Source organism: Montipora capricornis, chromosome 7, assembly GCF_036669925.1.
Source record: "Montipora capricornis isolate CH-2021 chromosome 7, ASM3666992v2, whole genome shotgun sequence".
NCBI classification, from domain to species: domain Eukaryota; kingdom Metazoa; phylum Cnidaria; class Anthozoa; order Scleractinia; family Acroporidae; genus Montipora; species Montipora capricornis.
In genome coordinates, this window is record NC_090889.1 from 26,614,515 (window position 1) to 26,641,436 (window position 26,922).

Below are 26,922 nucleotides of genomic sequence, written 5' to 3' on the forward strand. Positions count from 1 at the left end.
CTCTGATAAATTATTGCTACCGGTAATTAGCTTTAAGGCCGTAATGAGGCTAAGATTTTCTTCTTTTGTTCTTTGTAACTCGAATTCCATTTCACGCAGTTTTCCTTTCAACAGATCATTCTCGCTTGAAAGGTTTTCAATAGTTAATAACTCGTCAGGGCTTTTAGTTGAGCTGGTGCTTGGAAATGCAGATTTTTCTTCGATGATAACATTGATTTTCGAATAAATTACATCAATGGCCTTCCAAATCTCTTTTATTTCGTCCCCATAGCCAATATTAGACACAGACTTTGGAAAAACCTCGCTGGTCTCTTCTACTGCAGAGTTTGGAAAATCCTTGCTGGTCTCTTCTATTGCAAAGTCAATAAAACTTTCTAACTCACTTAATCCATATTGCGAGTCTTCGAGGGTTTCGACAAAGTTGGGTGCTAAAAACTCGGCCAGATTGTCAGTGCAGTTCCTTTCATTGCTGTAATCAATCAGTTTGTTTCTTAGGTCACAGGCTGACATTCCTTGAATTTGAAAGGTTTTGGTAGTTGGGAAGAAGTTTACCGTAGCCATAGAGAATTTGAACATAAGGCGTTTAGCATTTGTGTTCACCGTTAAAATGCTGTCATCTCCGTTCATCACATTGATATACTTAAAAAATTTCTCCAGGTCATCCACACTACCATTCCAGATAAGCCTATTTTCTTTTCTGTTGAATTCAAGGTTGAACTCAAGGTTACTTTGGGTTTTTTCTAGGAGTTGGCTCTTAGCCCTGGTGACACGTCCGTGCTCCATGGCTCCGTGCTCCTGGAGCACCGGAGTGCTTACGTTATTAGAAATAGTTTATTGGGTTAGGTCATGGATGAACGTCGGGGGCGTTGAATGGCTGGGCTATATATCAACACTTAAAGAAATACTCAGGGCGATGGTTGAAGGGTTCTCTTAGTTACGTACCTCGACCCATGTGACAACTCTGTTGTACTCTGGTGGCATGGTGAGAGCAGTTTTCTTATGGGCGGCTGGCACAATGATTGTCGGCGCAGAATAATAGGCTTCCGGGAACTTTAAAATCTGAAACGAACAATTGTCATCAGTGATCATTGCATCCCGTAATTCGTCCTTTAAAGTATAACGTAGTTTCAAAGATGAAATGGTATAACCTGGCAAAAAGCGTTGTGATCTTGAAGACGAGGCTTAGTCATTGAGGAATGCGAGTTTGTGTTGTTGGGCAAGAAGATTGTCTGGCAGATCTTTATACGCATGCTTTATACGCATGCTGTTGTGTTGGAAGTCAATCGAGTATCTGATGCCAGAATCCTATCAATAAAAGTTAATATCCTTGATCAACAGCTACTGTTAACATCTTGCTATGCTCCAGACGAATCTTACAGTGAACCCAGTAAACAGATCTTCTGGAGGGATTTTAACAAACTTTTATCATTACCTGTCAAAAATGTGAGGCGTATTTTCGGTGGGGACTTTAATGCTACGATAGTACCGAATTCAAAAGAATCTCCAGCTCTACCTGGCTTCGGTGAATTTCATCCACCCTCATGTTACGGGCGCACAAAATCCACCTCATTCAATGGGCACGCACTACATGCCGCCGCCAGACAGTACAAAATGTTTCTGGAACAATCATACTTTAAAAACAGGAGAGCGTGTCATTCTTGGACTTTTTGTTCCAACAACGCCACAAAATACAGGAGGCGATTGGACTGGTTTTTAGTCGATAAAAGCGTACGTGCCCACACAGTCAGTTGCCGCAGCCATCCAAACCCAGTTAACCCCGATCACCGCTGTATTATCATTTCCGTCAACTTACCATGCAAATGGTTCCGCAAAGCAACCAAAAAACCACACAAACCGCGTCTTCCAAAGCCAAATTACGGCCTACTCACTAGTGATCCTGATATCCGTCTAAAATATCAACAATCTTTACAACAACAAGCCGAACAAATCAGTTGCTTCTCAGACAATAGCCTAAATAGGATGCATGAAATAATCTCGAACTCACTTCAAACAGCTGCTACCGATACCATACCAACTTCAAAAGCCAAAATCGAGTCGGAGCCGTGGGTTACTGATGAGTACATTTCAGCCAGATTGCAAGCCTATAATTGTAAAGATCCAGCGAATAAAAAATCAAGCATCAAACAGTTACGAGCACTACAGTCCAAGCTTATGAATCGGTACTATCAGAAAAGGGGAAAAGAGATTTCAGAAGGCTTTGAAGCCAGAGAGGCTGAGCATTATTTCCGCCAAGCTAAAGATCTACAAGGCCCGCTAAAACAAACGGTCCAAAAGCCTCTTTGCACCGAACTCGAGTTTGTACAACATTTTTCTTCACATTTCAAAGATCGCCAATTACCGCTGCCACCCGAACTAAATCCCGCCGAACCGTTCCTACCTCCTACGCTAGCCGCAGCACCAGAAATCGATGACAGCCCACCTAGTCTAGAAGAAATCCGGACTATAGTTGAAAAATTCAAGCTTCGTAAAGCTGCAGGAAGTGATGATTTAGTTAACGAGCTACTGCGCTATTCAAACGATTGTCCAGATTTTATTCAAATCTTGCACGAGCTAGTAACATTCATTTGGGAGTCTGAGGATATTCCGGATCAGTGGAGGAGAGCTACAATCAGTACATTGCATAAAAAAGGCAATCTATCAATTCTAAGCAATTTTCGCCCACTCAGTCTCATCTCAACACTATCGAGAACAGTCACCAAATTATGCCGCAAACGCATAAACGCAAGATAGCACCATGTTTTGGATGACTGCCAGTACGGCTTTAAACAGCACGTTGGAACTGTTGACGCAATTTACTGCTTCAAACAATTGATAAAAAACAAAACTGAGGGGATACACTGCTTATTTCTTGATCTTCGCGGTGCATTCGATCTTCTCTGCCGATCGCAACTACATCAAATTGTTAAAATAATGCTTGGTACTACTAAAATTGCAAATATTCTACGCGCTTTTCATCAAAACACAACAGCAACAATCAAATCTGGTACAATGTCGTTCAAACTTGGTTCCGGAGCTCGACAAGGTTCTGACGAAGGTCCAAATCTGTTCTGTTTGTTTCTGCAATATGTACTCTCGGTGGTTGAGGCGGAAATCCAGACATCAATTCCTGACGCAGGTGTAAACTTCAAATTTGAAATTCTCAGCGAATGCAATCCGCGTTAGCTGCGTTCAACGGCTCCTTCTAGCGGTTCTAGGCGTATGTTTAGAATTTTATATGCTGATGATATTGTGTTTTTTGATACAGATGAAACGAGACTCAATAAGGTATTAGCAGTGGTAGAGTTAGTTTTCACGAGATTCGGTCTAGTTATTGCTGAAGATAAAACAAAATCAATGAGTTTCAATCTGAAGCCAGATGAACAACCTGCAACCCTTCACTTTTCAACTGGCGTGCTAGAAAAAGTCAAAAAGTTCAGATATTTAGGATATCACGTATCTTCAGATTCTCCAACACTATTTCTAGACATGCAAATCCAAGCAGCGTTCACAGCACTTAACTCAAACCGACGTGCACTTACCAACCGCAATATCAGCCTCCCAGCCCGCGTTTCACTACTTGACAGTTTAGTGCGCTCAAGGCTTCTATATTCAGTCCAAGCATGGAATTTAACCCAGCTGGAAAAAGAGCGACTTGACGTGATCTACCGCAGCTTCTTACGAAAGATGGTTTACAAAGGATATGCCAAAAAAGACCCACAAAATGGCGATTATAGTTTCATTATCTCTAATCAAAAGTTATACGAGATAACCCGTACAGTTCCACTTCAGGACTTCATTGATAAACAATTCCTAAAGTTCCAAGGCCATGTTACCCGTCTTCAAAACAACAAACTCCAAAAACAGCTCCAATTTATGATTCCCGAGGTTAAAAACACGCAGAATCTTTGGAATAAATGTGGCAAATTAATAGGAGGTTACGATGGTATTCAAACTAGACGACACATGCAGTCTAGAGCAAAATTCAGACAAGCTATTGATTCGCGGTATGGAACTCGCAGAACAAAGCAAGCCAAGTGAGACACTTCTCCTGGCTAATTATCATTGTTTGTCATTGCAAGCCAGTTCTGCCAAATAAATAGATCTCAGCATTATTTACAATTACAACTTGAAGTGCAGGCTGACAAGGATCCGGACCAAGTCGTGTATGGATTGAAACTTCGATTTTGGGATCACAGTAAATCGTTAAGGAAAGAATCTTTAGAGAGCGATTGTGCGAAGAATCAAGAATCTAGACTTGGGGGCTTTTAAAGGGGCATGTGCGAATGACTGTTTACGTAGTTGTGCTGATGTTGAGTTGATACGTTTCTTGTTTTAGTTTCTTATTTAATACTCGAGCAGGATAAACAGAGGCATAATAAATATAAATCGGAGTAAATGCATTGTGTCTGTAGTACAGGCAACAAATGCAGAGAAACGTTTACTTATTATATTTCGAAATAAATCTATATCATCTTCAGACTGAGGTAACCAACAAGTAGCAGAGATTTAAATACTATAGATGATGAATTAGCATTATTAAGCACGTGAAAATGCAAAACAAAGACGAAACTATCATAAGAATAGGCAAAGTTCTCTACTAGCTTTTAAATCAATGTTCAAAGATGATCAAAGATGGTGCTGAACGCTTGGTGTGGTAAGCTTCCTTGTATAGTAATAGATTCCAGTTATCATCGCGGTCTATTATTTTTGTGTTACCACGTACGGTTTGGGTGAGAAATTCTCTGTTCATTGCAGCAAAAGGTGGGTTATTCTCATTGATAAAAATGTCCGGTAAGTTGTATAAACCTTGTATGTGTTTGATCTGGTCACAATGGCGCAAATGTTTGTATATAGTGCTTTCTTTGTCCGTAAGCGCATGTTAATTTCTTGTGTGCGAACAAACAGGGTTTTGTTCGTTTTGCAGATGTACAAAGAATTGGAACCGGGGCAAGTGAATTCAACCTCTCACACAGAACCAGTACACACTGAAGGACATTTTCGACGCAGCAAATACAATCAAGGCAATATCTCCAGCTTTGTTTGCGGAAGGTTATGAATTCGTCTCTTTTGATGGGGAGTCTCTATTTACTAATGTTCCTCTTCAGCGGACATTGAAAATCATTGAAGATCATCGAATCTACAACAAAAAGCTTGTCAAAACGAAGCTCAATAAATCTACGCTTCAAAAACTAATCCGTGACACGTGTACGAAAAAAGTCTTTTCTTGCAACAACAAACTATACGAACAAGCCGATGGTGTTAGCATGGTTAGTTCGCTCGGTCCAGTCCTAGCAAACATCATCATGACACAAGATTTCTTGGGTTAGAGCATTGATTGACCGCTTACACCGAATCTGCACTCCTAACAAAATTAAAACCGAGCTCAAGCTAATAAGAAAGTTTTTATTGAGGAACGGTTTCCCTAAACGTATTGCGAACTTATTAATTGATTGCTTTACTATGACCGCACGGAATAGGACTCTAGATCATAGTACCAACCACACCTCCCACAACAACCAGGATTCAACGATCTGGCTTACCATCCCATTCGTTGGTGCCCTAACAACACAGCTTGTTAAGAAACTTAAGCGTAAGCTTCGGAGATGTCTAGTCGACCCGAATATGGACATCCGAATAAAACAGAAGACCACAAAATTATGCTTCTTCACAAACACTAAAGAGAAAACGCCGCCATTCAGTCAATCTAAAGTTGTATATGAATTCACTTGCCGCGGTTGTAATTCTTTGTACATGTGCAAAACGAACAGAGCTCTGTTTGTCCGCAAACAAGAACATGCGCTTACGGGCAAAGAAAGCGCTATATACAAACATCTGCGCCATTGTGACCAGATCAAACACATAAAAGGCTTATACAACTTACCGGAAATTTTATCAATGAGAATAACCCAACCTTCTGCTGCAATGAAAAAGGATTTCTCACCCAAACCGTGCGTGGCGTGATAACTGGAATCTATTACTATACAAAGAAGCTTACCACATCAAGCGTTCAGCACCTTCTTTGAACATTGGTTTAAACGCCAGTAGAGAACTTTGCCTATTCTCTTCAAAGTATCGTCTGCATGGATCTTCTTTATAGATGCCTTGGTTATCCGCCATGTTTCTGCTCCATACATCAATACCTGCTTAACGTTTGAGTTAAACAATCGTACCTTGGTGGTTGCACCGACTACTCTGGAGCTCCAGGCCTTTTTTAGCATCTTAAATGCTGATCGTGCCTTACCGATCCTAGTTTTCATATCTGCGTCTGTTCCCTCACTTTTTTCCATTACACTACCCAAAAGGTAAAAGACTCAACTTCCCCCAGTTCCTCCTCCGCAATTTTGACTGGCTCATCAGTGCCTGCATTGATCCTCAGGATCCAGACCTTTATTAATCAGTGCTTACGTAGAATCCTAAAAATCCATTGGCCAGAGACTATCAGCAATGAGAACCTATGGGCAAGGACGCAGCAAACGCCAGTGGAAGAGGACATTTGACGAAAGAAGAGAGAGATGGCTTGGCCATACGCTTCGCAAACCACCTTGGTAGCATTGGCCGTCAAGCCCTAAACTGGCACCCCAAGGTCAAGGAAACAGAGGGAGGCCACGGAACACCTGGCGACGTGAGCTTGAAAAGAACATTATAAGGACTGGACACACATGAAAACAACTTGAAAGGATGATAGCTCAGAACAGAGGAGACTGGAGAGTTATTATTGGTGGCCTATGCTTCGGGAGGAGTGAACGGCAAAATTAATTAATTGATCAAGGTATCGTCTTTGTTTTCGATTTTCACTTGCTTAATTATGCTAATGTACCATCTATAGTATTTAAATCTCTGCTACTTGTTGGCCACCTCAGTCTGAAGATGATACAGATTTATATCGAAATATAATAAGTAAATGTTTCTAAATGTATTACAGACACAATTCATTTACTCGGAATTACATTTATTCTCTATCTTTTAATGGGTAGGTAATGGACGTAGCATTACTTACCACTTTGATTTTCTTGTGTTTTCCACCACAGTTCTGCATCTCGCGTAAACATGCACACTTTAAAGTTGTTTAATTCAATGTCTTCCACCCACACCGAGGCCGCATCGTGTTTTTGGTCAGGTCGCTCATGTTCGGCTGTTACTACCACGAAAGGAGTGGAAGCAAAGCTTTTCTGAAAAAATATTTTTAAAGGTAAAGATAGTGGTAAAAATTAGTATTCCTTTCTAAAATCAAGATAATGTTTATGTGGAGCAGGTTCTCTGGGTTTTTTTTTAACTAATCGAGAATGATACGCTCTTGCAATTGGTTCTTTCCCACCGGTTTGTCATGGTTATTAGTCCAGCCACTGCGTTTATCAGTGCTTCTTGGAAAGCGATGTAGTCAACGAAGGTGAGCCCGCCATCAGGTGTTAGACGATCATTTCGTCCCGCCTTTAGTATTATGTCAAGCTGACATTGTCGATCCAGGCCACCGCAGCATCGTATATGAAGCTTCCGGTGTAGTTGAAGTAATTGATGGATGTCAGTACGTAAACTAATTCTCGGCTGGACATGAAACTCGTCTTGAATTGAACGAATCTGCATTTGACGTCAACTGTATCAGGACTGAGCGTAACGCGCCTTCTCTGAATGACAAATGCAGGAAGTCAAGAACGAGAGGAGCACTAAAATTGTGTCAGAAAAAGGAAGGTTTGTATGCTGTTAAAACTGCGCACAAACTTTTAAACTTTTTTACTGTAGGTGTAATTAGCTTCATAAATGGTTTCTCAAGTTAAGTCAATGCTAATCGTTACGGGGCTTAATTTCATTTCAAGTAATGAACTTGAGGGAAGGTTCCTCAAGGTTCCTGGATAAAGTGGAATCCGATACAATTGTGACTCACTTACCCAGTTTGGCATACTGGTGTGATTAATTATATTACTGTGTTTCTTTTACTAGATATGAACCATCTTAATGTAATGGTAACACTCACGTTTACAGCCTCCATAATGCTTGATTCCGGTTTCCTCTCTGTTTTTGCAGACCTTGTATTTCTATTGGCAGATACTTTGATGAGTCTATCCGTTGTTGTCGCAGAGGGGCTCAGATTCATTTTAATTTCTAGCACATGGAATGCAGACAATCGAATGATTGGTTGCACTTATCGCCTTGCACAATCCGTAATATGGGTAAGTGATTTCGTTACTTGGGTGATAATATGCAAGAAAGTGTTACAGTTTTGCCAATTACCGGAGAAGAATGCGTCGGATATTTAACAATTATTCGCCGAAGGCGAGGTGAATATCATTGAATAAAAATAGGTCCCTCGGGGGACATGTGCTTACGGGTAACAAATGTTACACCATTAACATTGTCTGTGTGATTGTTGACATGTTTTTGTAATGGGCGTTGACAATGAATACCTTGGAATGCACGAAGAGCATAGACCTTATTCATAAATGGCGGTCAATTTATAGTTCTTTTGTCGAAGTGCAAATTAGCCTACCAAGCCTCGATACCATACAGTGAATTGAAAAGAATTCTTGCTCTAAAATGAGGCTTGGTAGGCTAATTTGCACTTCGACAAAAGAATTGTACTGTGACCGCCATTTACGAATAAGGTCTATTGCAATTAAGTTTTTCAGATAAACAGTGCATGTGTCTACTGTAACAGTTACAAAAACTGAGTGAATTTCTAAAGAAGAATGGATGCATTTATAGGGAAAATAACGAAAATAACGAACTAATGAGCGAGAGGTGGTAAGGTGTGCAAAGAGTCGTGATGGAATCCGGCAGTAGCTGATCTGTTTGAAAATCAAGATCAATGCAAAGTTCCCTTCTTGGATTTGTTTTTGTTTTTTCACTCAAGAAGAATTCTCAAGGTTTAATACGTTTGTCAAATAATTCTGTATTGCGGGCGATGTACAAAGAGAGAAAACAAATTATGAGCACGTCACTTGATAGCATCAGGTAGCTTCACTTGCGTGAGCGATGTTAATGATACCTTATTTCATAGGTACTGAGATTTATCCACGAAAGTCATAGTGAACTAGACGCTCCATAACGTGTACACTGGGTTGCCTGTGGTACGGTGTTACACACAAGAAGAAGGCACTGAATTGGGTGGTATTGAACTGCAGCGTACCAGTTAATTTTATCAAGTGGGGGGTCGTTATTACCATTTGAGGGGTCATCCACATGTCGCGCCAGCAGAGGCCCTTTGGCTCACACGTTCACACGTTTAATTATTTTGTAATGTCCTGTCCCATTTTGAGGTCTTTTAGTTTTTTAAGCTTTGGTAATAAATTCACTTTAAAGATAACAAAACACGCTCTTGAGCAAAAATTCACTCGTTTCTTCTTTAAATAAATAGTCTTCAAAAAACTAATTGCAAATTGCTCTGATGGACGTTGTCCAGCATGTCTTGCAGTTGCACTAAGCAAACGTTTATTGGCCTAGTCGAGGTTCTTCTCCTACTCGAGGTTCTTGGCCTACTCGACGTTCTTGGCCTACTTAAGGTTCTTTACGTACTCGAGGTTCTTGGCCTACTTGATGTTCTTGGCCTACTTGAGGTTCTTTACCTACTCGACGTTCTTGGCCTACTTGAGGTTCTTTGCCTACTCGAGATTCTTGGCCTACTTAAGGTTCTTGGCCTACTCGAGATTCTCGGCTCACTTCAGGTTCTTGGACTACTCGAGGTTCTTCACCTACTCGAGGTTCTCAGCCTACTTGAGGTTCTTGGCCTACTCGAGGTTCTTGCCGCCATAAACTCGGTGCCTGCTAACAGATCAGCGGAAGATACCCGCCGTATTTAACCATTTCAACCAAAGTAAAGGTAAACCAAAGTAATGGTCAAGTAAACCAATCACAAATGTTTTTCCCCTAATATAGCATGCAAAATCCAAACCAAAATGGTCGATCCCAATAGAAGACGACTTAAATGTCTCAATTTCCTTATATATATAAAAATGGGTGACTCTTTGGACGTTATGACAAACTTTGCGCTTAGCTCTTCGTTAGCTACAGTTTATGATGTCTTTGCCAGCAAGTGATCGTGGATCCGAGAGCCGCAAAGTCTCGTGGGTATTACTTTTTCACCATTTCATCTTACATACAAAAAATTCCGCGAGAATTGCTGTTTTCGATTTGCGTCCAAGGTCGGATTAAAAACTTAACGAACTAGCTAGAATGCTATTTACTTTAAATAACATCGTTTCCCACCGCCCGAATAACCTACTATTTGTAATTTCTTAAAAAATATTCCCTGTCTAATGCACTGTTCAATACTGCCCAACTATAAATACAAAATTTACATCCCCTATTGCTTAAAAACCTTTGATGTAGGCATGATTTTGAATAGAAATACAGGGTTATGACAAATTTATTGGCCTGGCCTCGGTTGATTCAAATGTGGAGAACCCGATAAATCACCATAAGATAAGGACAAGCAAAACCGTTTTATTTATCCCGGCGATGGAGAGCGCTAGCAACCCATTGAACAACTGAAGCCACGTTGAAGCTTGTGTGTTAAATCGAGAATGTTTATATACGTCACAAACATCCAGGCTTTTCCTTGATTCAGGCGCCTTGATCTCTTTTCCCCGACCGACCGACCGACCGACCGACCGACCCAATTTCACGAGAGGGCAGACAATGTGAAACCAACTATTCCATGGGCCGGGAAAGTGTACTCACAATAGTATATGCGCCTGCACAATTTGGAAACCCCAGTTCCTCATCTCAACCCACATCAATACGCAACGCCATAATTTAACGCATGCTATGGTCATTGTATAGATTTAAGATTCTTTTCATGTACGATAGATTGAAGATGACCTTTTAAAACAATACAGTTTAATAAATTGAAAAACAAACAAACAAGAAGACAAATCAAGACTGTAATAATTGATTGTTCCTTTTTCCCTAGGTGCTGAGGAAAGAGAATGTGCGACCTCCACACCAGGAGAAAAAGGATGCAGCTGTGGCAGCAAAGTTAAGTCGAGGGATCAGTTCTCAAATGCATCTGCTCGTTTTTGGATCATCAGGTAGAAATGGCACATAACGATAGTTCTCGTTTGACGTCACAACCATGATAGGGAGCTTGAGGATATAGGCACAGACTTTCATTACTACATCGCCTAGTGACCTGTCAAATACGCCGTTTTGCCTGAATTCTTCAGCTGTCAGAGCAAGCGAGTCTCGATCTTGATCGGAAACAAACGCCATGAATTCATCATTTTCTTTCAAAATTTCATCTGCAAAGAGATTACGTAGTATCTCAATTTCTTCCTCTTCATTTTCGAGAAGACCAAGTGTTATAAGATGCTGCCATATTTCTTTCTCCTCGCTGGAAAAGGCGCGTTCTGTGTTCCGTTATTGTGGGGTTCGTTCTGTCGTTATCGCTTTCGTTATCATAGAAAATGTGATGCACATTTAAACTTTTAGGTTTGTCTGCAATCAACAAACGATCATCAATGTGAAAAGATCATTTGATAGACTTGTCATTATCCGCTAAGCCGAAATTGCAGCCTATAGTGTGGATTCTGCAACAGCGTCAAAGCAAACATCTTTGATGGACTCTGCAATCAGCAAATGGTTGAGACCGTTACCGGTTCCTGTGTGCGTTGGCGCTCCCTTGTCGCATACATTTTCCTCAGTATTGTGACAGGCTTTTGTTTTAAATGCCGACCAACTCGACCTTAAGTCATTATCAGGAGAGAAAGGTTTTCTTCGTACAGGCTTTACGAATTTTATTTTAGAGTTACACTTGTGTTGCAAACAAGAAGACGCTTTGCTGCTATAACTGTAAAAAAGCATTGTTAATAATGCGACAGCTAATTCTAGACTGATTCTTGTCTCACCTGTTAATAGTAATCTGTTTAATGGTCTATGCAGTTGCTCATTTCGTTCGGTTCCAAATCCGGGTGGTATTCCAGAAAGGCATCCTTTTTTAATGTGTTCGCGGATGTACTCAATTTGTTTAAATGTCGCCTCTCTTAAACAGGAAGAAGGAACATTCCTCCATCTTTCAAGTAGGCGATCTAGATTAGCTTCAATTTCCAGGGGAACAGGAGTAACCATAAGCCGATTTTCCCCAAGATCGGTGCTCTGTCTGAAAACTAATCTAAATTCCTTTCCAAATTGGTGTCTAAGAACGGACTGACCAGTTTCAAGTGTTCTAAGTACACGCTAGCATGCGTGAAAAATATCCAATTTAATTTGAGCTTTTGGAAAAACAGATTGATACTTGTTTCTGTTCTCACAACAGTCGTCGATAGCTATCAAGGAAATTGAATGTTCTTGTTTACTCAATCTCTCCTTCAATATCACAAGAAGATCATCGATTTTTTGAAATGCAGTCGACTTTGTCAATCTCCAGTGCAGAATTTGACTGTTTTCGTTTAAAACGATGAACAAGTTTTTAAAGTTTGTTAGAAGTTTCTGATCTTCTCCTTCAGTAACGACTCCTATATTTTCACTTATTTTAAACCTGTGGTCGCATGAAACTGATGTTGCAGAAATCCCTAACATTTCGCTAGCGTAGAAACCTTTGTACCACTTGAAATCGTCGAAAAGTATCCTTGTAAGTTGATCATTGCTAGGAAATGCAAACAAGTCGTTTGAATAGAAGTCTCCAAAATCAAATGCTTCGCCTTTCGCTAGTCCATCTCTTACGGCTGCATTGAAAGGCACCGTCCTTAAAACCTTTTAGCGGAGAACTATTTCTCTAATGTGATTACAATTTTAACGATTAATATTAATATTAAATTATTTATAATTTAAATGGAGTTGTTTAATATCAGAGTTAATGTAAACCTAAAGAGTATCATAATTATAATAGTGCCAATACCGTTCCTTTAAGCGATTTAAGGTTTGAATTGAGGAATACAGAATATTTTAAACTCGCAAAACGAAATGGCTTAATAGATTCTAATTATCTGATCCGGACTGGTGTCACTTGTGCCGTACCAAGTTATCTGAAAAAGCTATGCAGAGAAGTTAGTAAGAATCTTATTAAAACATTGCCATTTAAAAGTGGCGAGGAAATTGTAAATCCAGTCGTACGTAATAGCAGGAATTTTTATTGTCTTCTAATATACACTAAGGCGACAGAGTAAAGAGATTTCCTATAAGTTGAAATTCGAATTTTCTATTGACGATGAAGAAAGAAGAAAAGCATTTTCACTTATAAGATACGGTATCTATTAAACGTTTGTGCAATGTTTTCTGTTTAAAGTATTGCACGATATTTGATTTACAAACTCCTAGCTAAATTTGGCTTGTTACTAAGCGATCTATGCACCTTATGTAAGACTTTCGAGAAACAATTAACAATTTCTTTTTCACTGCGTTTACTCTCGCGTGTTTTGGGATAAATTTGAATCATACTGATTATTATTAACGGAAGACCAAAGGAAACTTGAGTTCAAAACTATATTAATTGGTGTCACAGGTAATTAAATGAAATGTCATTTGTTTAACTATTTTATCATCGTGGGCAAATTGCATTTATAGAGCTTTCGTAAAACAAGAAATAGAGAAAACACTTGACTACGTCTTTGTTTCCCCTACACTATACAATTTAAGGACTGTGCCTACTATTGTTATTGCGCATACGTTCTGCGCATCTCGAGATACTCGAGTTTCCTATCGGTGATGCTTACTGATACAGGGATATTTTTGCACGGTTTAAAACTATCCGGAGAAAGTAGATCTTAGTAAGTGCTCTTGGCATCCAAAACGAAAATCGGGGGTAACCATGCATTAAGCTTCAAATTGAGAAAGAACGCCATACATTGCTTTGTATTTTAAAGCTGTTTGACAAATATCATTCACGAATTATCTTTGGATTTCAATAACACTTGTTAAGATCTACATTTCCTTCATAATCGTAAACCGGGGCAAAAATACCTTTGAATTAGTAGGCACCGTCCTTAATAAGGTTCTGAAAATAACATGGATACTTGGGTATATTAATGATGACTGCCAGTCTAAGTGGAAATTCTTTCTTCGACATCTGGGAGTAAATTACTTTTACTAGCAATTTGGCAAGAAAAGATGCTAAAAGCCTGGATATGTAAAGCACTTTTCTCCAAAGACTTACTGAGCTGTGGTGAGATTTAAATTTAAAGAGTCTTTTGCTTCATGAGCGGAGTTTGGTACCGAATCCATATGGAACAACTCAATGATTAGAATTGCTGGCAAGACTATTTTTATAAGCATTGGTTTGAGGCAAGTGTGCATAATATTAATGATCTCTTGCGACGAGCGGTTCCAAGTTAATGACTTACAGTTGATTTAGAAATAAATGGTGCCCTGCCGTTTCCTTTCTTGAATATTGCAGAGTGGCTTCAGCTATTCAATGTGCTTTTAAGACATTAATTGAGGCAGCCAGACGACCGAAACCCAAAAAAATGTATTGGCACAACTAAATTCTTCCAAAAAACTGGTATACAAGATCTGTAGAGATACGAAATTGGCTAAGCGAATTGGCTAAGGAACTGCGAATCTGAAGATGTATTGAATTTGGATTGGAGGTTTATTTATTACCTAAGAAATGTACATTAAGCTCGAAACTCAGTTCAAATTACTTAACGGACGAATTGCAACCAATTCATTTTTAATTTGAAATTAAGTTCTCTGAAACAGATTTCTGTTGACTCTGTCAAAATGCTCAGAAAACCCTAATTCATTTGTTCTGGGACTGTCCTGTTACAAATGTTTTTTGGAAAAACATAAAAAAGTTCCTGATTTCAGTTAACCTGATCCAAACCTCTCACGTTCTAAGAAACACTGTGTGTTTAGGTCTTGATGACGAAAAAGGAGAAAATTTAGTTAATCACTGCCTACTTCTAGCTATATACTATATTTTTAACCGTAAGTACAACAATACAAAACCTTCGATATTAGAATAGCTTTATCAGATTATAGGTAATTTACAATTAGAAAAACACATTTCAGCCACAACAGGAAGGCAGAAAGCATTTAAAAAGAAGTGGCATAAAATAATTCAGTCGCTGTGACTGTTTTCTCCTTCCCCCTCTTCTTTTCCTGTTATTGTCATGTAATTTTGTTAATTAATCCAATCTGGCCCCCCTATTGACAGGAAATTACCCCCTCCCCCCCCCCCCCCCACTCATCACTGCGACGCAATATTGTAATTTTATTTCTAACCTTTTTTTAAAGTATGTAAGTGTTGTGTTATGTCGTTACTGTATCAAATACTTTAAGATTAAAAAATAAAAGAAAAGAAATTGCAAAGATCACTCTCATTTAAATTCACCTTTTTGAAGAATCTATTAGTGGCTAGCCTCCTGTATTAGATTTTAAATTGAAAAACGCGAAGTTTTGATCTTTTACTACATTCAAAAGGTAGTCTGAAAGACACCTTCCAGTCAATAACTTCATTTTCTTCTGTCATACAGTGCGCAAGCCATTTCGTTTGGCTGTTAACCGGCTGCTTTCGTTTCATTTCTGTAAGTTTTTTATATGCTAGGCTATTTGGATTTTTGGCCTTTAAAAACTTATCAAGTTGGTGTTTTCCTGAGAATCGTTTAAAGAAAGAAAGGTAGTCTTTATGTTATAGCGTTCTTTAAATGCAGAAAAAGATAGAAATCTAGTCTCATTTTCCATCAAATGACCAATAGCGCGCCATCTGGCGCGCCATCTGTAGCAAAATTACGTTTCGAGAAATACATGAGAAAGTAAACAAATTAGTTTCGAAAAGGTAATGTGATACGTTTCGAAATGTAATGTAATATGTCGAAATGGGTTTCGAAAGGTAATGAGATACTTTCGAAACGAAATGTGATTCTTTCGAAAGCCGGTTGCCATGGCTATAGCATGTAACGTGATAGTCGCCATGCTATGGAATGGAGTGTCGTCATAGTCGTCTTATATGACGTATATCACGTGCTATTCCTCAATTTATTCTCCTCCAAAGACGCGGATATTTTGGCTTGGTTGTCGTGGTTAAGTTAAAAGAATTCTTTCAACTTCGCAAATTTCAGCCTTAATAGTCACTTTATTCGACTGTTTTCTTTCACTTGCGCCATATTATTCCAAAGTTTTTTTTGCCTATTCGACGGGTCTACGCCGTTAAACGCATTTCGTGCATCTTCAAATGGTACAACTTGGCTTTTACATGCACGCAATGACGCCGCCAAAGATTCTCCTGTTTCTGTAGTTTACTGCGAGTTATGTGGAAAGGTTTGAGTGGTTTTCTTTCTTCGTGGTTTTGTGGTCGTTCAATTTTTTACCTATGCGCCCTTCTCTCTTTCATGTTAGTCTGTCATTTAAATGTCGTGATGCCAAAAATAATTTAATTGGTTATAATGTGCATTATATTTTAAGATTAAATAATTATTTAGCTTATTACGGGAATTTTTTTTTCTCGTGATCAGGCAAGACGCCAACAGGCAATTGCAGCAGTTCGTGTCATCTATTTTGCAACTGTTGCAAGAAATAGATAGGTGTAACGGTACTCCTTTGGACAGGGAGACTGCAGAATTTTTGCGTCTCAGATTGGGTGGTTCGATTCGCCACATGAACCAGGTCCTTACTTATATTGAAGGGTCTCCTCAATTTTCACAAAGTGAAGTTAATGACATTAGAAATCTTGCCAGAGAACTAGAGTTGATCAAAGATTTGTTCGAGAGATTGCCAGTTTTCACTCCTAACTGCTATAGGGCTCCTATCCAGCATACTGGTGCCATTGGCCGTCCAGCTTATGAAATATCCAGTGAACAGATAATGCTTTTGCGTTCATGTCATTTTTCTTGGAACAATGTTGCAAGCATTTTGGGTGTTTCCAGATGGACCATACGAAGAAGGGCCAATGATCTTGATATACCACCTTCTTTTCTAACATATTCTCCCATTCAAGATGGAGACTTGCAACAAATGGTCCAAGAAGAACTTTTGTCAATGCCTCGTTGTGGGGAGCGCTACATGCAAGGTGCACTTAGACGACGTGGCATCTGGGTCAAGAGATGGAGGGTGCGAGATGCCCTGATCAACCTTGATCCTATTGGTCGAGCCTGCCGCTGGGCACAGCAGATTCCGCGTAGACCTTACAGAGTGCCACATCCTAATTTTCTCTGGCACATAGATAGCAACCTAAAATTACGCCATTGGCGATTTGTGATCCATGGGGGTATTGACGGTTACTCCCGGTTAATTGTTTATCTCAGGTGCAGTAGCAATAACAGGGCATCTACGGTGCTGTCATTGTTTAGAGAAGCAATTAATGTGTGGGGTCTGCCTTCACGTGTCAGAGCCGATGATGGAGGAGAAAACGTGGCTGTAGGGGATACCATGTTTCATTATAGAGGGGAAAGTCGTGGAAGTTTTATCACATGGCCAAGTGTTCGCAACACAAGGATTGAGAGATTATGGCGTGAAGTGGTTCACTGCCTTTTATACATTTTCAAAATATATTTTTGCATTTGGAACATATTGGTGTGCTCAATCGTAACAACGATGTAGACATCTTTTCATTGCATTATGTTTACATGCCAAGGATCAATAGTGCTTTAGTACACTTTGTGGATATGGTCAATAATCATGGACTTTCCACAGAGCATGGGTTATCCCCACATCAGTTGTGGATTTCTGGCATTTTGCAACATCATTCACCCAATTACTCTGGTGTTGGAGGGGTCATCAATGACAGTATTCCTGCTGATCTGGTCATGTATGGAGATGACCCAAATGCACCCTTACCACAAGGGGATGATAATGATTTATCCGGAGTAGAGGTGGCTCCAATCTCATTACATGTTCCAGATCATGTACTTGTGGTGTTGCATGAAACATTCCATCCAAGGGAAGAAGATGGAAACCAAGGAATGAATGTTTACATTCAAGTCAGGCAATTTTTAATTCTTTATTTTGGTTCTACAGTGTAAACAGTTCAAATCATAACACATTGACACAGACATTGGATTGTGAAGATTATGCACATAGAATTATTTGTCCTTACTGAGTGCAATGTCGAGTGTAATAACTTACTGGTACATGTAAATGGATGTCTGGTTGATGCTGGCTCCTGAAAGTTACCTTTTTGTGTAACAGATTTCAGTAGAGCAATTGGCAGCATACTTGTCTGTTCTGTGTTGGCATACGGGTAAAGCTGACTCCTGAATTTCACCTGAGATTGAATTCAGTTGAGAATTGCAGCTGTCTTGATGCTCAACATTGACTCATGTCATGGAATTTATTGTTGTCTTAAAATGTACTGTTAAAGTTGTCTCTTGTAAAGTACCTACCAGTGTTTTTTAATCAAGAACAGCAGCTTACATACTGTATCTGTTGGTTCTCAGTCTATAACTAATCCTGGCTACAATGAGTCGAGTTGGTCACTCGATGAAACCCCCTAGTAGTCTCAGTGTTGTTGTTCGGATTGCTCACACCTCTATGTGAAATCAGTTTTGAAAGACTCTACCTTGCAAGTTGACAAGTCATGTTTAGAAATCAATGTTAAATGTTAATTTATGGAGCAGAATAAATTGCCAACCTAAGACTACTAGGTAATACCCTCTGTTCCAAGAGGGGGAGACCAGGGAACCACCCAGAAGCTGATGGGTTCAAAATCCATAATGGAGACCAGCTCAGGCTCTAAAGGTGGCAACTTGTTTCTAGCCCTACTCACTTCTTGTCCTTTGATGGATCATGACTTGCGATGTTTGAAAGTTGTAAATCTTTATAGTGGCATGAAACATAATGCCCACTCATGGGTGGACAAGCTGTGTATTTGTTTGTTTTTGTTGTTTTTTTGTCACTTAATAAGTGATCATACATGTAGCAACATTTTGAAACAGTCCCAAAAATAAACGGCGGTCACCAAGCTCGTTTTTGAATTGTTTTTGTTTATGGCTAAAATAAGCAGCGTATTTAACTTAAAAAGGTCGATGCGTTGCTACAGTATGGTAACCTATTATGTCATAAAGTACGTCACCAGTGACTGGGCATTTCTTTGAAAGCATTACAAAAGGTAATCACTACGAAAACCACCGAACTGTGCATTGGATTGCAATTTACGTCTCTGCCCCCACAAAATCGTCGCGCTGCATTGTGTCGTCAGCGGTGTAGCAAAACAAAATATGGGCCCACAATACATGTGTTGGAAGAAACCGCTGAAAATGGCGAATGATATCAAAGGGTATATACTTCATGCCAGTATGCCATATAGTCGCCTTGCATATAGTTGTCCATATCGCCAAGTACGCAGTTGATCAGTAGTAATACGTACTTGGCGATATGGACGACTATATGCTAGGCAACTAAATGGCATACTGGCACGAAGTATATACCTTTCAAAGAAATGGAGTTGTGCTCGTAACGTAGCGCAGGCGAGACAGACAAATCTCACGATAAATAGAGGCTCGGGCTGAACTTTAGAATAATTTTTTTTGTAGCATTTCATTTTTTGCCTTGCTTGGGTGAGTTTCTTTCGTCAATTCTGTGCAAATTTATACTAAAACTTAACAAACGAAGCTGTTCAATTCACAGACTGCCGTCCATGACCATATATAGAACACCTGTTTGAAATTAGGTCATCATAACCAGTCTCGCATTTGGAACACGTTTTCAAAATGTTGGAAATTGCTGTCGGGCCTGATGAACTATTGGATGGTTCTTAAAAGGCAGCTACTGCATATAATGCTGGCCTCGGTTTTTCAAAAGGTGGATAACTCTATCCACCGGATAAACACTAGCGAAAGCAATTGAGTTATCCAGTGGATACTAATTTATCCAGTGGATAGTGCGATCCACCCTTCGAACAACTGAAGCCTGAGCAATGAGATCAGCTCAGTGCTCACACACTGGCTGGACTTAAGGACGGTGCCTACTATTGTTATTGCGCATACGTTTTGCGCATCTCGAGACACTTGGATTTCCTATCGGTGATGCTTACTAACCAAGAAAAAAACACTTTCTCTTATTAAGAACCTGTGTTTACTTGGTTGTGTCTGCTGGTCGATCAATCTCCAGATTTGTACTGAAATCTCCATATTTTTTGAGATCAGTCTCCAGATTTTCTGTGTTTTGAGGTTGATAGGTCTGGTAGCGCGATTGCGCTATCTTCAGATTGAAAAAAAACTCAAGGCGAGAAACAAAATAATTTGTCATTACTTCATTTATTTTAGTCAAAAGAGCAGGAAAGTGGCAACTGCTAACCCTTTTCTTATGAAAAGTCGCAAAGGGAAAAAATTCAGTCGCAAATGCACCTGCGAGACATTATGGGAAAAGGAGGAGTCTTCGGGGAAAGTTTTGCTGCGTTTCCCAAAGAGAGATAATTTTTGAAAACATGTTGTTCCATTGTTGCGGTCGTTATAGTGCACCATAATCCAGTGGGAAAGGAAGTTCATGAAAATGTTTAATGAAAGTCTGCGGGGCAGAAACTCGGTTATTCGGGCCCATTCCACAGATCGTTGGTTCTTGTAGTAATAACTTGAATAAATTGGTCATCATGTGGAAGTGATGGAACCTGATGCCAGCCACCGTAAAACAGCTGGTTTACTAGGGTCATGTGTGTTGTGTACTCAGCATTTACCCCAGTTCACGTGGTCGTATTATTTGGCTGTGGTGTTTTAGGCACTTTGATTGTTAGGGTTATGACCCATCACAATTTATGTTAGTATGGAAGGAGTCTGTACCCAAAGGAACTGCACTTGGTTACAGAAATCTTTATTAACGTAATAAATTGACGTTATAAAACATTCCAAGTACTTATTTGCATTACGCTTGCCACTGGAGCGCAGCAGGTCTTGAGAATCGCATCCCATGAATAATGATGATGTAGGTTCACATTTGTAACAATAACAGTTTATTTTTTATTCTGGCTAGAAATACTGTTTTTGAGAACTACATTTCTTCTTAATGTTGCCTTTTATTCAAATGGTTTCCCGGTCCCCCCCTCATTTGCAAGAGGGTATTATCCTGCTACAAGTCTTAAGCAAGATGTCTTTGGGACATGTTAGTCACCTTGGATATCTCTTCCTACACAACTCTTCTTAGCAGTTCCTTTCAGAACAGAAGAGCATTTTAAGACTTTCAGGGGGTCATCAACTCGACTCATTGTTGCCGGGATGACTGTGCTTTAGTATTGTCATTTTAAACACTATTATTAGAGGGTAATACTGCGTTCCTCAACTGCAAGCCCTTTCAGAACTGTGCATTCAGGAGTCAGCATTTCCCTCGAAATTTTCCTTTGAGAATGAAGTTGACTGTATCATACTTTGAAATACACTCTTCAATATCTGAATGCTGCATTCCTCAACTGTGTGCACTATTGAGTGCATTTCAGGAGTCAGCAATTCCCATGACTTGTGTCAATGATCAATATGTTCTGCCTATTCTAACATAGAAAATCTTCCACATCCACTTCAATTTTTTTTTAAAGTTTCTTCTGATCCGTTTTCATCATTTTCATTTAAGGATACTATCACTACAACATTTGATTCCAGACCTACGTCCTGTATACGCGTGCTGCTTTCATGAAGCCGCCTGCATTGCGGTCAAGTGGACAGTGTAGAGCAATAGATGCTGAGACATATTCTCCAGGAAGCAAATGTCTCACTTGTTGGTATAGATCCTAGATTTAAATGAAAAACAAAATTACATTATTATGAAAGGATTCTAATATTATGTTGCACTCTTGGTTCGAATTGGTTGTTGTGGCTTCATACAAGCTGATACTCACAGTGTTGCAAGCCCATTCACATTAAAAGTATCTCAAAATGCTGGTAAACAAGCCTGCAGATTTTCCAGCAAGTAAAGACAGGTCTCAAAAACCACTGCGCATGCTCACTTATTTCCCGCCATCAATGTTTCAAAATGGCGGACGACAAATGAGATTTCCCCACGTACTTTAACCTCTCACCAGGCCGCTCGTACATTTGTTCAAATTTTAATAATCAGTTGAGTTGCGCCTTCGACATTTCTAGTTTACCTCTGTACGAAGTTTAGAGAGATCGGCGGTTGTTATCCAAAAGATATTGTCCCTTATCTGGTTCCTTCTCGTGTAAATGTTCGCTGCTAGTGGTAGATGAACCGGACTCTGTTTTTCTCGTTTGTTAAAGCTGCCCATGGTTTGTTAAGCTTGAGATGTGGACTACGTTTACGTTGTTTTTTCCACAATAAAATATCAAAAATGACTTTTTTTTCGTTCCAATGGTCTTGAGAAAACACTTCCTAAAGGTGTTGTTGTGGATTTAAACCGAAAGGAGCGACTGCATGAAGTTCATATAAAGGCGAGAGTGACGAGACTAAGTCGGATCGTGTGCAAAAGATGACTTCGCAAACTAATTTGTGAGTAATAATTTACAATTTTGTTTTTCCGCTTAGCGTTCGTCTAGCGTTATAGCTCCATCATGATTGTAATTTCACGTTAAGAAATGCTTTAATATCGTCCATTTATCTTTGCACGCTGCTCTCTTTTGATGTGGAAATAAACTGGATTCGTCTTAAGTTCGATTTTAAGGTCATTTATATTAATTCCCTTTTCTGGTGAATGTCTAAGTTATTGTACTTTTTTAGCAGTCACAACTCAACGATCCTTGCGTTCACGTAATTGCCAAGTTATGGATTTGCAATTAATTTGAGTTTAAAATCAAAATCAAAATTCATGTTAGTTAAAATAATGTTTGGAAGAACAGAAGTGTAGGTGCAGATGTATATAGATCTCTATAGATTCAGGTTCGAGACTGTTTTGCAAATCTTTGTTTTTTTAGACTGTTGTTTTCTGGAAGCATTAATGATGTAATTTTGGTTTTTGGGGGACTGTCATGTGTTGTTGGATCAAGGAATCTGTTTTGAGTCAAGTATGATTGACAGTGGATAGTTTTTCCTGAAAAGGCTGAAAGGAACCATTATTGCCTTGGACTTTTTTTGGTTACACCCCACATGTTTGTTCTTTTCTTAGATGCCAAAATTTATTAATATATTATGTGATTTGATAGCTGCAGCTAGAAACAGTGTCCCATGCATAAGGTCTCATTGGGTTTGATGGCAGTAAAATAATTTTGGTAAAAAATATGTTTAAGAGTTTTTATCATAACTTCTCATCTTGGTCCTGATGGACTTCAAACATGCTCTACCATTTTGCACAAGGAACTTGTCAATCAACCGTTACCTTTTGGTGTATTTGCAATAAGATCTTTGGATAGCAATTGATTTATTTTTCTTATCCCTTATGTGTAGATATCCTATGTCTGTCACATAGTTAGTTTTAAGCTTTTATTTCCTGTAGTGTATCTTTATTATAGTTAGCACATGACCCCACAAGCATGTATTATTGCTTTAATATTGATTGTGTTTGAATAAAGTATATTGTTGTCTTGTCTTGTAGATAAGGCAAAACAGCCTCAGTTGTATTTGCATTATTATTTCTGAGTGTTACTTTTAAAGGGTAAACCATTAAAAAGTGCACATAGTTTGCAGGAGTCCAGGAAAATTATTCCAAATATTCATTGATTTGAAGTTCCTGAAGCAGGTAAATCTTGAAGAGTTTACGTAACAATATTTAGAATATACAACATTTCTATTTGGGAATGTTTAAGTCCACAGAATTTATTTTCTTTATGTTGAGAAGTACTGTAAGAGCTGTCAGGTAACTCAGATGGAAATTTGACAGACCTTAGCTGTAATTCAAATTATTAGTACAGTTTTGGTCATTAGTGGAACATAATATTTTATTGGGACATTTTTTAGTGAGTGATTAACCCATTGAGAATTTTTTTCCGCTTAGCGTTCGTTAGTATTCTTTAAAGCAATTGCACCTAATGTTGAAATATTTTTTCCATATGGAAACAGCAGTTATTTCTGTGAAAGCCTTCTCCAGAAAACTCCAACATGGGATTACGCCCCTTTCAAATGTAGCTTTGTATGCTTTTGCTTGATGACTTTGAACAATTATTACATAAATATGAAGTTATGGAGTTTTTTAAAATTATTGAAACCACTGTGTTGCAACCAGAGTCCACAAAGAGAGGTCATATAATCTATTGCACTCGAAGTATTTAGTAGGCCAGCATGAAATTTGTTTTGGATAATAGCACTGAATCACCTTCAACAAGTTTTCTAAACTTGAAGATACCTAATTTTATATCCTCCTGTTGTTTTATTGCTGGAAGATAAAACCAATTCTTGATTAATTATTTTTGTTGTCACATTAACCCACTACAATGTGTTGATAGTGTATTATTAGCTGTAATAATATTTTGTTACAGTAAAATCCCCCCTGCTAGTGAGCTGGATTTCTGAATCAAATTTTCAACTTGGAATACCGGTATTGTTGTTTTGGCTATTCAGAGTTAACCTAATCTATGTTTATTTCTATAATTTGGAGGGAAGCAAACGATTGGCATTTGCTTGAAATGACTACAGCAAAATATAATTGCAACTAAAAGGTTTCCTTCTACTGTACCCAATATGAGGTGCTTATATGGCATGTTATGTATGACATTGGTGCTAAATTCACTTTAAAATTTATATTTGAACGACTGAAATATATTTCTAACTTTTCAGGGACGTCATGCATTTCTTTTTTTTCCTCCGTCTTAAAAAATTTGCCTTCATGGACCACTTGAACGGCCATTTTAACAACTTAATTTTGAAGAAAAATGCAAAAATCTTAACATTTTCTGCTAGATGCGGAGAGAAACCATTTGGAAATTTAGTGATATATTTTTTGCTCCACTTTTTAAAAGATAAACGCATGAATTGAAATCAAGATGGTACTCCATTAGCCGGTAAGCTCCACAAACAAATTTCCACTCAAACACTGTCACAGCAACCTGGACTCGCGTTGACCTTGAAATTGTGAAAGAAATTTCCCTCGTAGCACTGTTGGCTAAAAAGTACGGTGGCCCACAACTGAAAAGAGAATCTCGCTGGCATAAAAACGCACTATGCAGTCAAAACATTCGTCCGTTTTACTGGCCTGAAAAAGTTCTTTTTTTCATCGACGGAGATCGGATAAAGATAAACACCCGATGGCAGCCATGTTTTTCGCCAGTGAACAATAAGTCAGTGGTTACCGTCTTGCGCACGCGTCCTTGAAAGGCAACCTTAGCCAATCAGCGGTTTTTGAGACCTGTCGCAAGTAAATCATTGTGAATATTGAGCCATTGATTATCAGGGTCCACTTTTGAGGATGGGAGGATCGTAAAGTCATGAGGGCAGGGGACACGGCATTGCAGTTCGGGGAACATACTGTACATGTAATCGATTTATTTGGAGAAAAATTAGAATGCATGCATCACAACCCACAGTTGGTTAACCCACCATCAAAGTGTTTTGCAATGGAACATCCAGTATATGCCTTTTGCCATCAGGAAGAACAACAGCAATTTGCAGCTCTCCTTCTGATCTAAGCCTCTTCGCTGGTGGTTCATTTGCATTTTCTTGTCGTTGCCCTTCATTGCTCTCTTGCTGTGGCTGTTCATCACTACACTCCTGTTGTGGTGGTTCTCTGGTTATTACCTCTGTACGGATCTAGCAAAGAAATTCAACTAAAATATGTGACTGATGTCCTTTTAAAAATCAGACACATTATTTTAAGTACTTAGAGTTACTGTGTCATTAATACAATAATTTATGAGATACATGCCCTTTTTTTTAACATAATTAGTGTACATCAATTGTTGTTCCATTGTCATGAATGAAGCAGAAACATTTATTTGCTTGATAGCAATTGAATACTGACTCGTCATGCTTTTTACATAATGCATCATGTAATTCAGTGTACCTCTTCAAGCACTTCACATTGGCAGGCTTTGGTATTCTTTTTTCTTAGCTCCTGTTGCACAAGATCATAAGACAGACTGAATTAGGATTTTTAGTCAAATGACTTAATTGATTTATTAATAATAATAACAATACTAATAATATCTTTATTTCGACTGAAAAGACCGTCAAATCAAAAGATTTACTTGTATAAACCTGTGATTAGTAAAATAGTACCATAACAATGTAAACAGATAAAAATGTTTAGATATTAAGATATGTACAAAAAAATAATATATACAGGATCACGTCACAAAACAAGATAATTATTAAGACTGACAGACAGACAGACTATAGTTGACTTGGCTCTCATACCAAAAGCTAAAATCAATGTCTCAAACCTTCTCTTTGTCAGCTTTGAGAGATTCTTCAAATGCCAGATCTTGTTCCTTCTTCAAATCCCTTTCTGCTTTTAAGGCCAGCCTGAGATAACAGTGTATGAAATGTTTAATGAAACTTAACTGTATTTGTTTCTTTCCTATAGCTTCTGTGATATTGACGGGGAGGGCAAAGTGAATTAATTTACGTTAAGATTAATTTTGTACATATGAACAAAGCCTTATAAATTATGTTTTAATTAGATTGGACGTGACAACAGGTGTGTTATAATCCGCATACCATTTCCTCTTCTGTTCTTGAAATTCTTTCAAAGCTTCTTCCAGAAGTCTTTGGAATTCGGAAACACTTGGTAACTCTTAAAGAAACATTGTTTTGAGATATTAGGTTTGTGATGAGGGGGAAAGATGTTAACAATTATTAATTATCAATAATCAAACATAACTATTCTCAAATCCCATAAGCATGAATAAATAATAAATATTGTTTGACTATGAATGATGATTTTTAGAATTTAAATATTTACTTTTTAAATTATTTAAAAGTCGTACTTCAATGAAAAGGTAGTATCAATTAACAAAGTTTGTGCTAACTCATTCTGGACTGCATTACTAATTGACCCAGAAGCAATCGTCTGTTCCATCAAGTCACATGACTGAATTTTCATGTTTCCCCTCTAGAGCATAGTGGCAAGTTACGTCTAATACAAATATTACATTTTGTACAATCATGTTGACCCCTATTAATGTGTAGATAGAATGCGAGGGTTGAGCATACAATACAATAATACAATACATACTTAATTGACCACTCCCCATA

General features: G+C 38.6%; 1 protein-coding gene across 1 annotated transcript; it reads right to left on the minus strand.

The window, feature by feature from the left end:
* Nucleotides 1–21,190: 21,190 nt before the first annotated feature.
* On the minus strand, nucleotides 21,191–26,080 carry LOC138055816 (uncharacterized). The gene is made up of 4 exons (XM_068901686.1): nucleotides 26,048–26,080; nucleotides 25,730–25,780; nucleotides 25,267–25,476; nucleotides 21,191–21,574 (listed from the first exon to the last, which is right to left on the minus strand). The coding sequence occupies exons 1-4, from the start codon at nucleotides 26,078–26,080 to the stop codon at nucleotides 21,449–21,451; spliced, it is 420 nt and encodes a 139-aa protein (XP_068757787.1). The 3' UTR covers nucleotides 21,191–21,448.
* Nucleotides 26,081–26,922: the final 842 nt, after the last annotated feature.

What these genes read in the sequence shown, in the direction of transcription:
- LOC138055816 (XM_068901686.1), bottom strand. Translation starts at nt 26,080, where the DNA reads ATGAGAGCCAAGTCAACTATAGTCTGTCTGTCT. An exon ending in CAACTATAGTCTGTCTGTCT is followed by an intron (nt 25,781 to 26,047) that starts GTCAGTCTTAAT and finishes CTTGTGCAACAG; the next exon opens with GAGCTAAGAAAAAAGAATAC. An exon ending in CATTGCAAAACACTTTGATG is followed by an intron (nt 21,575 to 25,266) that starts GTGGGTTAACCA and finishes ATTTAAATCTAG; the next exon opens with GATCTATACCAACAAGTGAG.